The 11,988-nt window shown below is 34.9% G+C and overlaps 3 protein-coding genes across 3 annotated transcripts; 1 reads left to right on the top strand and 2 right to left on the bottom strand.

Annotated features, from left to right (window-relative positions):
• Positions 1-306: 306 nt before the first annotated feature.
• LOC106451202 (ATP synthase mitochondrial F1 complex assembly factor 1) lies at positions 307-1,916 on the bottom strand. Its single transcript, XM_013893089.3, has 4 exons — positions 1,441-1,916; positions 1,286-1,365; positions 1,122-1,180; positions 307-806 (listed from the first exon to the last, which is right to left on the bottom strand). Exons 1-4 carry the CDS (start codon positions 1,747-1,749, stop codon positions 502-504), a joined length of 753 nt encoding a protein of 250 aa, XP_013748543.2. The 5' UTR covers positions 1,750-1,916; the 3' UTR covers positions 307-501.
• A 2,030-nt stretch (positions 1,917-3,946) lies between these two features.
• On the top strand, positions 3,947-6,330 carry LOC111205886 (peroxidase 19). Its single transcript, XM_022702244.2, has 3 exons — positions 3,947-4,470; positions 4,918-5,118; positions 5,574-6,330. The coding sequence occupies exons 1-3, from the start codon at positions 4,204-4,206 to the stop codon at positions 6,150-6,152; spliced, it is 1,047 nt and encodes a 348-aa protein (XP_022557965.2). The 5' UTR covers positions 3,947-4,203; the 3' UTR covers positions 6,153-6,330.
• Positions 6,331-6,573: 243 nt separating this feature from the next.
• On the bottom strand, positions 6,574-9,534 carry LOC111205257 (protein trichome birefringence-like 37). The gene is made up of 5 exons (XM_022700802.2): positions 9,128-9,534; positions 8,823-8,994; positions 7,479-7,660; positions 7,197-7,355; positions 6,574-7,101 (listed from the first exon to the last, which is right to left on the bottom strand). The coding sequence occupies exons 1-5, from the start codon at positions 9,469-9,471 to the stop codon at positions 6,813-6,815; spliced, it is 1,146 nt and encodes a 381-aa protein (XP_022556523.1). The 5' UTR covers positions 9,472-9,534; the 3' UTR covers positions 6,574-6,812.
• Positions 9,535-11,988: the final 2,454 nt, after the last annotated feature.

Genomic DNA, 11,988 nt, shown 5'->3' with positions numbered 1-11,988 from the left:
GTTATCTCACATCCCAAAAGCACAAAATGGAATATCAGATTCGTTAGCTAAGAATGCTAGATCCTTTCACAGGAAGCTTTGTTACATTGGTTGTTCTATTCCGGTCTGGTTACTAGACCACCTCAAGTTCTTTGAATAATAGAATAGCTGTTCGATGTCAAAAAAAAAAACTATATAATTTGAATTTTTATATTTTCAACTTAAAACCGATTATCTAAAATATTTTTAATAACAGTCAAATTTAAAATGCATTATAAAACTATAAATTCAATAATATTTGATAAAGAATATTTTAAAACTCATATGTAAATAATATATCATTTTTATTATAATATAAAGACTTTTAAACTTTTCAATACACCACCAAAAAGAACATCACATTTTGGAATTGTTCATTCGAAATCGTTAAAGAGCAAAATCTCTCGTATCTGATATTCCCAAAAGCAAACTAATACAAAGTATCTCAAAAATCAGACGAGTTTTTTTTCTTGATTTATCAGATCACAGAATAGGCATATCCAGAGCTTGTAACACATCCTTGAACTCAAAGTCATGAGTATGTTTATTGAACCGCTCAAGCAGCTTGTACCGAGTGTCGTTCAAGTAAAACGACTGAGCTGTCTCCATGAGCCATTTCGCCTCCTCGTCTGTGAGTTTGCTTGTGAACACAACATCACCTCGAATAAACACCAAGTCTTTCGTCTCTGAAAGCTCGGTGTAGAATTTGCTTGTCAGGTAAGGAGCAGCTTCAGTTCCTCTCGCTTTGTAGTCTTCGAGACCAGTGAAAATCATGTGAGGCGCTTCCACTGCCACAACACAAGATTGATGATTAATAATAAGATAATTAAATCAATGGAGCTCTTAGTTTTACAACAAAACTAATACCCTCCACGAAATTGTAGTCAAGTTCAAAGATCAAATGCTACAACTAGCAAAGATTCAGCGTCACATGGTTCTTGAGATTAATAGTCTCCTAACATTTGTCCTCGCTAATTAGACATAAGTAACAGAATGTCTTTTGAGTAAAAATATGTCGACCATTGTTTAATATCACTAACCATCTCGACCAATTCTAATATCACTAGTTTGACTTTAACTCAGAGATAAAAGGTAGAACAAACCTTGAGCAAACATTGTAATATAACCATTTCCTCTCCACAATGGAATGACAAAGTATCGGCTGCAATTGATACATCAAACAGAAGAAGATCAATGCAAGACCAATCACACACACAAAAACTAAGATTCATTTGAACAAGAACAAAGCTGATGATGATGTCTTTACCACTCAGCTGCTCGTTGCTCCAACAAACGATAAAGCTGAGCTTTCATAGTAATCCCAATGTGACCACGTCCCAAGTGATACTGCCAAAATGAAATCATCAGCATAAGCAAATTGAATCAAAGACTGAATCTTTAGAGCACAGAGGGTCGAATTACATCGTCCCAGATCGAAGTGAGCTCCTCGGGAGATTTAGTCTTGGCTCTATCCAAATCCATGATCGAATCCAACGGTTTCGGCTTCAACGGTGAGAACCCAGATGCGAACCTCGAGTTTCTGACTGAACCAAGCGATGCCCATTCGATGTGCTTCCCAGGTAACGCTTCTGAGTGGTTGCCTCCGGCATTTCGTTGCGAAGCGGTGAAAATCTGCCTAGATGGGCAACCGGAAGAATACGAGGAGGAAGACGAAGAGAGCTTTTCTGCAGCGAGACTTGAAACAGAACCGAGGATTCGTCTCAGTTTCATGGTAAGAATTATCAGCCAGTTTTAAGGAGCTCTCAGAGGAATTTCGTCGAACACTTTGTATGCTAGAAGATGTAAATCCGACAACAACGGAGAAAGTCAACTGTCTGGGATCTGAATCACTCGCTTTACTCGCTCGTTACATTGTTTTACAACCCTAACCGTATTGGGGGGGTTAATTTGGTTCGACCGGTTTAAAATTAAGCTCTTTCGGCCCAAAAGTAATGGGCTGGTCTAGAGCCCAGATATTTGGATACTCGGTCTGACTTCCCAATGAAAACTCATCAGCAAAACCAGATGGCTATAGCTTGGATGGAGCTTGAGTTGGATTAATTTCTATCGCATAATATAATGGCCTAGCGTTTGACTTGAGCGGCATCATTTGTATACAAGAATCTGTGATGGTGGTCATGGGAACCAAACGACATGCATTAAATGCGCAACAAGCCTAAAGCCACTCTTCATAATTACCTATAAAAGCGCATAGGACTAGGGGCTGGCCGTGCTTCATCTATCTTTACACGGACCGTGGCACAGTCGATTTATCAAGGAAGAACTCCAACTCTGGATGACAATCATCCCACGCTTGGACCATATAAAATCTATATCCTATCACATGTATACACTCAAGAGAAACACTGGACAAAAAAAAAAGAGGAAGAGAAAATATATATCACTAAACCATTTCTCTGAAAAGACTTTCGTACATAGTCTGATAGTCCTCATTTACACTGGTGCTCTAGGCACTCTTGCAATTTATAAGAGCATGTCTATCTACACTGCAAAGCCACTTTTACCAACACACATAGGTACTCCTATAAGTATTTCAAAATCATTCTGAAGCAGTTCTTGCTAGAAGCTTTGGAGTATCAGACAAGCACCATGAAAAATTATAACAATATAGGTTCATGGCAAGTGGAACTTAAATTTGAGAACAATAATGTCTATATATTTGATGATTTTTTGTTATTATTCGTTTTGAATGACACTGTAACTAAGATTAGTGTGTATATAAAACGTATATAATATTCCAAATAATGTAACAAAAATGTAATGCATTTAAAGAGTTCACTAAATATAAGTTTTATCATGTTACAAACTAATATAAAAAGAATGACCAGAATGAGTCAGCTCTGGTGGTAAAGGGGTTCACCCGGGTTCGATTCGCACTGGGAGGGACTATTTACTTTGTTTGGGTTTCTGACAAAGAGGTGAAAATACTTTTTTTTTAACCAAAAAAAAAAACTCATATAAAATGTACGTACATTTTCTATGTGTATTTGCCGAGTTTCAGATCTGTAGTAGCATCAATTAAAAAAAATATATGATCTAGTCACAAATGCTGTTTAGTCAAAGGCTCAAAGCAGAATCTTTGCCACAATGTTTTGCTTCGTCCGCCCGTGAGTGTTTGGAATCTTCTAACATGTTCATGTGACCCTATCAATCTCGAGTCCTACTCTTAACAATTATGAACCAATAATACATTTCAGATTGCTTAAACCAAGTTTTTTTTTCAATATATATGCAGGTTCAAATATTTATAGAAGTAAGTTTATCATGGATACTGGTCTGACTTTGGGACAAAACTAGATAGGAACACTAAACCAAATTTAGGTTTTAGTGGCATTAGGAAATTCGTGAACTATGGTATCAGGAGTTTACTCTTTATGTATCAGGACATGGGTTATGATTTTAAGCAAATAATTCTCATTTTTTTAATTCGAATATGAGGAAGCAATCATGGCCTATTAACTTTACATATCTTTTGAGTAGAATGCGTAATGATGTGTTCCTGTGAGCGTTAGAGATTTAAAAAGGATTACAAATAAGTGTCGATGTATTGAACCATATTCTCTTAATAAATGTATGTTATTTGATATGTTAAATGTGATAGAATGCAAACAAATGTGTAAATGTCCCATAATACTTATGGTTAACTTCTGATATAGTTATGATAGGATCAACATTGATTTTTTTCAGTAGAGATCTCGTAGATAGGTTCTTTGTGTAATACACATAATCTTTTGGTAAAGAACGGGTTTATCCAGTTTCAAAATGTAGCGTTTGTAATACTGTGGCATACAAGATAATTGTGCTATTATAAAATGTTTTGATTAAAGTGAAGAACTGAAGATAGATATCAATCTGTTATATTTACCTTTGCTCTTATCCAAGCTTGGAAAGTATGTAATGTAAATTAACACCAAATAAAATTTAATTATATTTGTTTATTAAATTTGACAACAGCTTTTTAAATAAAAATAATAAAACCGTTAATAAACTACTACCACTCTCTTTTTATCTCACAAAAATATTGCTATTTTGTTACAAATCAACTTCTTGTCATTTTTCTCAGCTCTGACTTGGATTTTTTTTGTTAACTAATAACAGAAACTATATATATATATATAGTAGTTTGTCCAGACTTACAGTATCCAACACAAAGACCAATCCACCATGCATGTCTTATCTCTTACTTCCTCCTTAATATTCCGTTTTCTCTTCCTCATCTCCACCATTCCAATTTCTTCAGCGAAGCCCACAACCTCTCATCCCCAGACACTGCCGCGCCACCGCCACAGAGAGCTATCCACTGATTACTACTCCAAGAAATGTCCTCAGCTAGAAAGTCTTGTCGGTTCCGTTACTTCCCAGCGGTTCAAAGAAGCACCCGTCTCCGCCCCTGCGACTATTCGCCTCTTCTTTCACGACTGCTTCGTTGAGGTCATTTTTTTACCAAACACTGAATCTTGCATTCTCTTGATTACGCACGATAGCTAAATACAGTGAGTACAATGCGCATTTTTACGTTACTAACTGAAACTGGCATTGTCACATTTCAATGTATGATGCATCATCGCATTATGCCTCAGTAATAGTTGCAAAGTCAAAACACATACAATCTGGAAAATAATAAAAACACACACAATCTGGAAAATAATAAAAACATAGAACATATGGGAAACGGTCCCGACAAGAACTTGTCGTGTATCAGACGTAGCGCATTTTAGCAAAAGATGCCAAGATTCGCTGCACTTTAGTAACAACCTCAAAGAGTATGTTGGTCTGTCTGTGCTGTTTGTTTAGCATTAATACACATCACATGCATGAAACTGTATACAAAATTGTTGGTGCTTGCTCAACATAATTTAAAGTTTTTGAATCTTGAAGGGTTGTGATGGGTCGATATTAATAGAAACAAAGAAGGGAAGCAAGAAATTAGCGGAAAGAGAAGCAGAGGAGAATAAAGAATTGAGAGAAGAAGGATTTGTGAGTATCATCAAGGCAAAGGCATTGGTTGAGTCTCATTGCCCTTCTCGCGTCTCTTGCTCTGATATTCTCGCCATCGCTGCTCGAGATTTCATTCACCTGGTACTCCAACTTCAACCCCATACTTTCAATTTATTTTAGTTCTAACACCAGCTCAAAATTTAGCCAACCGGCTTGCACAGCTATCTAGCATAATCTTGAACATTGTGAGTCCAAACCATCATTCATGGAGATAGTTTTGCCTTTGGTTTAACTTCTTAGGTACTTTGATTTTTTTATTCATAAGGATAGTCAGATGAACATTGGTTTTTGGATCTCCAATTTTTTTTAAAAAAATTGACATATATAGATATTAGACTCCTAATATATAATTTTTAAAATAAATTTCTACTAATTGACTATATAACCCTAAAATTGTTTTTGGACCCTTAAATTTTTATATTTAACATATTTAGATATTAGACCTCAATGTATGAAAAAATTAATAAAATTCTTACTAATTATCTATGACCCTAAAATATTAGGATGTCCTGACTAGTTGTTTTGATTTCAAATAGGCAGGTGGACCTTACTATCAAGTGAAAAAAGGAAGGTGGGACGGCAAAAGATCAACGGCAACCAACGTCCCTCCCAACATCCCTAGATCAAACTCCACGGTCGATCAACTCACCAAGCTCTTCGCGTCAAAAGGACTAACGGTAGAAGACCTCGTCGTCCTTTCTGGCTCCCACACAATCGGCTTCTCCCATTGCAAGAGTTTTGTTGGTCGTCTCTACGACTTCAAAGGCACCAAACGACCCGACCCAAATATCAACCCAAAATTACTCAAGGAACTCCGTATGTATTGCCCTTTCTCCGGTAGAAGCTCCCGCGCCGCCCTTCCCCTCGACGCCACAACTCCGTTTGCGTTCGACAATGGATATTACAGAGGTCTAGGAAGTAGCATGGGCCTTCTCGGGTCGGACCAAGCCTTGTTTCTTGACCCGAGGACGAAGCCCATTGTACTTGAGATGGCTAGAGATAAGCAGAAGTTTCTCAAGGCGTTTGGGGACGCTATGGATAAGATGGGTTCTATTGGTGTAAAGAGAGGGAGGAAACATGGGGAGATACGAAAAGATTGTCGTGTCTTTTTATAGATCTTTTATATTTATTTTAGTTTGTTCTTTTGTGTGTGGGTTTTGTCTCGATCTTGATGTGTCTTTTGTTCTTTTTTTAGAAGTTTCTTGATTGTTTTGTTCATAGTATATAAGGTACTTTTCGAAAGAATCCGTAATTCAGTTACGTTATCTTTGAACAAAGTGATTTAGATAATAATTTATGTTGGTGATATTACAATTTCAGAAGTGTTTTATATGCGAAGTTCACACAGACTAAAAATTGCCTGATCCCTTCTATATAATAAGACCAAACCTGCCAATAATGGGTCGAACCATACCCAAGTAAGATCCCAAAAGTCAAGATTTGTGTTGTACCACTTTATATATATGTAAGCGGTGATTCGAGTTTATAAATCTGTTAATTGTTGTTACCGAGGTAATCCAATCTAATTCAACAGGAAACAACAAATATGTTTACTGTGATATATATTTGTATGCTACTTTAGATAATTTTCTTTCTTGAAACAATCACAAGATTATCATTATTGTTTCACCCCCGCCAAAAGAAAATAATATAAAACGCTTTACAACTTTAATTTATCGGCATCCTGTTTGTAAACCTTCCAAGTAAAATGCAAGTCGTTCCCTTTATTTTCGTTGGACTCCAAGAATGAAATATACCATGTTAAGTTAAGTTCTTCACATTGAAAGAGCTGCATAGAGAAGCTGGTTCCAAGTATCCGGCAAGCCAGGAAGGCACCAGTGGCTGCAATCGGTTCGTCCATTTGCTCCATAAATAGATGGATGCGCATCTTTTCTTAGCTGAGACAGAGTTGTGATGTCGAGTAGGTAAACGGGTGTCTTCATGGAGCGCAACACTCGTGAAACAATGCTTGCTGCAGGAAGTGGACCACCCGGGTATGTTGACCCGGTCAACGGTTGCATCTCCCCGTCGCAAGTCTTCTTCGGCTCATTCCATTCCTTTCCTCTATTACATGTTCCAAATAAACAAGTCAATAGATTTCACCTAAAACAGAAATTTTCATACCAAATGTATGTACATATTATGTATAATGAACTTACACGTAGTGAGTAGGAGAAATGCCTTGGAAGAAAACTCGGGTTTGCGAAGTATTGACATTTTGATTAACCCATTGCGCCCAAGTGGTGAGTCCTAAGTTGAAAGCATCAAGACGGTTCATGTCTCTTATCAGTGAAGACCCATTTCTTATAAAATCCCACCTGATATAACAACAACAAAAACAACAATAGAAGAAGAGAAGATGATTTGGTTGGAGCACGTTAAGACAATCTCAAATTAGACCATATATTATACATGAGTGTAGGAGGATATATGGTACGAACCCTTGAGATTCTACTCCTTTGTGAACCCACCAGTGCCAAGAATTGAACACAAGAATGTCCACGTCTTTCCAAACTTCAGCACCCCTTTCGATGGTTCCAAGGTTAAGCACACGCCCTACCTTTTCTTTGGAGATATCCACTAGGTATGGTGTTCGGTATATGTATAACGTAACTCCATATTCCTGTTTTTAATCGTTTAGAAAAAAGATTGAGAAATTTTAATACTTTTTTACTATATATGAAAATATATTCAATTGTTTCTACACAGTATGTATAGAATGCACACATTTCTCCGGGTCCAACTTTTTAATATGTAACATGTTTTCCCATGTTTAAAAATATAAGTTGAAGAAAACAAATGGAAGTGGTTTATTAATTATTAGTTGTCATTAGCTGTCAGGTCTCCTACTTCCTTTCCCTCCCTGCTATGTTCTCTTTCTTTTTGTTCTTTTCCAGTTTATATATACTGTTATGTATATATATAATTTTTTTGGTCAATTGTTATGTATATATTTTATGCTCTAAATTTGTTTAAAACAATAGAAGAGAGAAATTCCCAAAACCCTAAGTCAACACTAGAAACCAAGGCAAAAACAATGTACGGTGGAGAAAATATTTGGATTACGTATTTTTTTCATATCGGAGGTTATTGTTTTTTTTAGAAAGGCTGTTAATGTTTCTAATAAATTAAGGATTTAACCTCACATAGGTTTGTGGTTAATATATACTTAGTTTTCAATGTTCATGATGAATAATGAAATTAATTAAAGAAGTCGCAACTGTATCAGAATTGAAATTTTTAAAAAAAAAGTTGTGAATGATAAAATATAGAATTAGTTATAATTTTGTACAAAGAAGTATATAAGTTGTAATGTTTTCACTGAGATAAGTAAAAATATTGAAGCATAAACCATATAGACCAAAAATATATAAAGTGGACGCATGCGTCTACATCAAAATGCACAACTTTTGAAAGAAACATCTCTTTACAGAAAAGAAAATCAATTGTTTGTTAGTAAAATCTATACGTTTTCTCTTACCTTCTTTTTCATTGATTCATAGTTTTAAATTATGTATGTGTACGATCAACTAGGCAGTAAGGCAGATAAAATCATAATACCTTGGATGTCAAGCGTTTGCACAAAGAAAAAATTTAAAACCAAAAGCAAAATTTCATAATTCTTATAAAAATGGAAATATAGTATAATATATTAGCCCGTGACCAACACGATTCAATAAAATTGACAAGTCCTCCTCGTGATGAAGAATTATTAGATTTTGTTTCTGTCCAAAGACACATTTTTAAAAATTATAATACAGAAAAAAAGAAGAGTAGAGAGAGACCTGGAAAGTGAGAGAGGAGAGTGGGGTACGTCTGAGAAACGTGGTCGTGATGCCTGGTACCGACGCATGGATCATACATCCCAACGATTCCCACATGTTTTCACTCAGTGAGTCACCCACGAACATCACTCGTTTCCCTCTCCATTGATTCAGAAACGCTTCTCCATCGAACCTTCATTTATAATTCACATACATAACCTATCATTATCATCATCGTTATGCTAATTGTATGCATGTACGCATGTGGAAAAACGGCCAAAATATGTCCAAAGTATCGCCTTAACATATACTTGGATGTTTCATACCTTGGGATGGTGCATGAATCAGGTTGCCAAGAGTAGTTGAGGAACTTTTTGTCTGGTCGGCCGAACTTGAGACAGTCAAACTCGCCGTTGATGAAAGGACACGTGGACGAATCGTACAATGGGTAAGAAGCATCGAAAACCCATTTCCCTTGAAACAAGTTACAACCAGACGTTTGCTTTCTTCCTTTCAACGTCGCTTTTCCTCCTCCGGTGGCAGCCAACGCCGTTATGTTGCGGTGGCTCACTTGCCGCTTCTCGTCGGAAGCCAAGGCCTTGTCGGCCCCGGACAAGATTGTGAGTGTGAGAAGTGGAAGAAGGAAAAGAGAGATGCGTTTGCAACCCATCTTTGAAACAAAAGATGTGGGTTATTTTTTGAAGAGGCTTTGTGATGGAATTGAGTTTGTATACACATGTTTATATACTTATACGTAAGTACAGTTGTGACGAGTGTGAACAGATTCTTGGGTGGAGAATGGAGATACTATTGGCATTATATGGGTTCGATTTTTTTTTTAAAATAAAATAAAATACATATCAGTTCATTAGGAAAGCCACAAATTGTTAGGCTGTCAATTCAATTACAAATGATCATTAAGCGGTTGTTGGTAGAGGAATTTGTGTAAAGTATACCGAACTTAACAAATATGGGATATATTCTCATCTAATGTTTCCATGGATTATCATTGACTGTGACTGATTTGTATTGACTTACTTTCTTTCTTTTATTTATTTTTGTTAAAAGATAATAATATATATTTACGATTCTCCAATATTTTTTTTCCAAATATTGTCTAAAATAGTAAGATATGTTTGTTTGTAAGGATGATATTTTTCTTATGATGATTTGATATATTAGTCAAGAATTTGTATAGTATAAGGAAAATTTTTTATGAGGAAACCAAAAAATATAATAATTATTTATCAGTGATATTTAAAATTTTAAATTAAAAAAGGATAGTAAATAAATTCAAAAAATGTAAACCAATAACAATTAATTTTACCAGTAACCCCCACGCTAATTTTGGATTCAACTATTAGCCGATTGCGGTCGTTAGAACTGGTTTATCAAAATTTCTCAACGAGTATTTATGTTTCTATAGCTGTCAATTAAGTATTTTTAAAAGTTTATTATCATATTTAGTCATTATATTATTATATAAGTGTTGGGAATATCTTCTCTCAATTATTAGTCTAGGTGTTTAGAAATCTTACTGTACTAGATGATAAACTGTGTGCATGCACAGAGTGAATTTTCTGTATTAATGTTTGTTCATTAAATAATTTTAATATTTTGCAACACTACAATAAAGTATTGATTGTAAAATAACGAATACAATTGTTGGTCTTTTAAATATATCATTGTTGTTGAAGAATTAACGTATTACAATTCATTTTAATTATTTTTAAGACTTCATATGCACAAAAGAAAGTTAAATTTTGTGGTTGACACAAATCACAAAACCCAGGTAGGCAACATCAATTGTAAAATGAGATTAAGTTTTCTACTCTCGATTTGTTTACTTGATGAAAGAGATTTTTGTAGACATTGATTTTTTTTTCACTAGAATGTACCTAAGTTTAAAATTTTGACAAAAGTTCATAATGTTTTCACTAGTATACTTAGGTCGGAACGCTACAAAAAATACAGTAGACAGTAACATAATTCAGTGACAGAATATCTCATTCCACAAGTAACTAGATGTGCGGATGATTTTATGTCACTATATGTATCTCCAAAATCTAGAAATACCTATAAAGTCCATAAAATATCTCCGAAATATTCATTCTGTTGGTGATATTGATATCTCACCATCAATTCTTGACTCAAAATAGAATTTAAATTAAATCATGCAAAAAGATATCAAAGTGTATCAGAAGCTTCTGATACACTTCACAAGAGTTTAAGTAAACGATGCAAAAAGTTATATTACCTTCTTGGGAATATGCAGCTTATGTGACCTGTAACGTCTAAAGTTGTTATGCGCTGCATCAGGTCTCCTACCAGTGATCATTGCCACACCGTCGAATTCACATTAATTCTGGTAAGTAAAAACCATCAAAAGCAAAAGAGTTTTTGTTGAAGCCATCCACAATCCACATTATCATTTTTGGTGTTTTTCGTGGAGATATTAGTGGGACATTCTATTGCTTAGCTTGTCACGGGGGGAATCTTAAATCATTTTCCATCAATTGTTACATGCTTCTACTTCATCTGTTCATTATTCCTATCGCCAAGTTGTATCATTTTGAAACCCTTTAACAAACAAAAAAAAGTTGTATCATTTTGATGAAAAAACATTTCGCATAAGACATGGACAGCACTATATATAGACAACCTTGGCTACTTTTTTCTAGTTGATTCTGTTTTATTGATTCGTGTTTTTAAAATACTGAGTGATTTTCACAAGAGTACTCACATACATGCAAGGCAAGAAAATTATGTCACGTTTCTTTTAATCTTGACATAAGTCACAGTATAGATGATTCGAGCGTGAAACAAGACGACTAAAAGCAAGAAAACAAAAATGACCAAAATATAATTAAATTTTGATATATATACATAGTGAAAATTGTCTTGATCGAAAAGAAAAGTGTGATGGCCATGGTGTATATATGCATGTTTTTTTTGGGAATAAGTATATATGCATGTTATTTAGACAAAATTCAATATTCTGACGGATTTTTTGAATTAAAAAGGGTTGTGTTTCTGTAAATCTTATGTTCAAGTTGTCTTTATTTGATATGTTCAGATGTGTTTATATAATACAATGTTCACCGACTATCGGAGATTTAGAGATAACTCCTAAATCTAATTACATCATTATCTCAGCATACTAAGGTATATCCAAAATATATATTAT

This window comes from Brassica napus, chromosome C4, assembly GCF_020379485.1.
Source record: "Brassica napus cultivar Da-Ae chromosome C4, Da-Ae, whole genome shotgun sequence".
NCBI classification, from domain to species: Eukaryota; Viridiplantae; Streptophyta; class Magnoliopsida; order Brassicales; family Brassicaceae; genus Brassica; species Brassica napus.
Note: the sequence above shows the minus strand (reverse complement) of the source record. Positions and strands in the feature narration are given on the sequence as shown.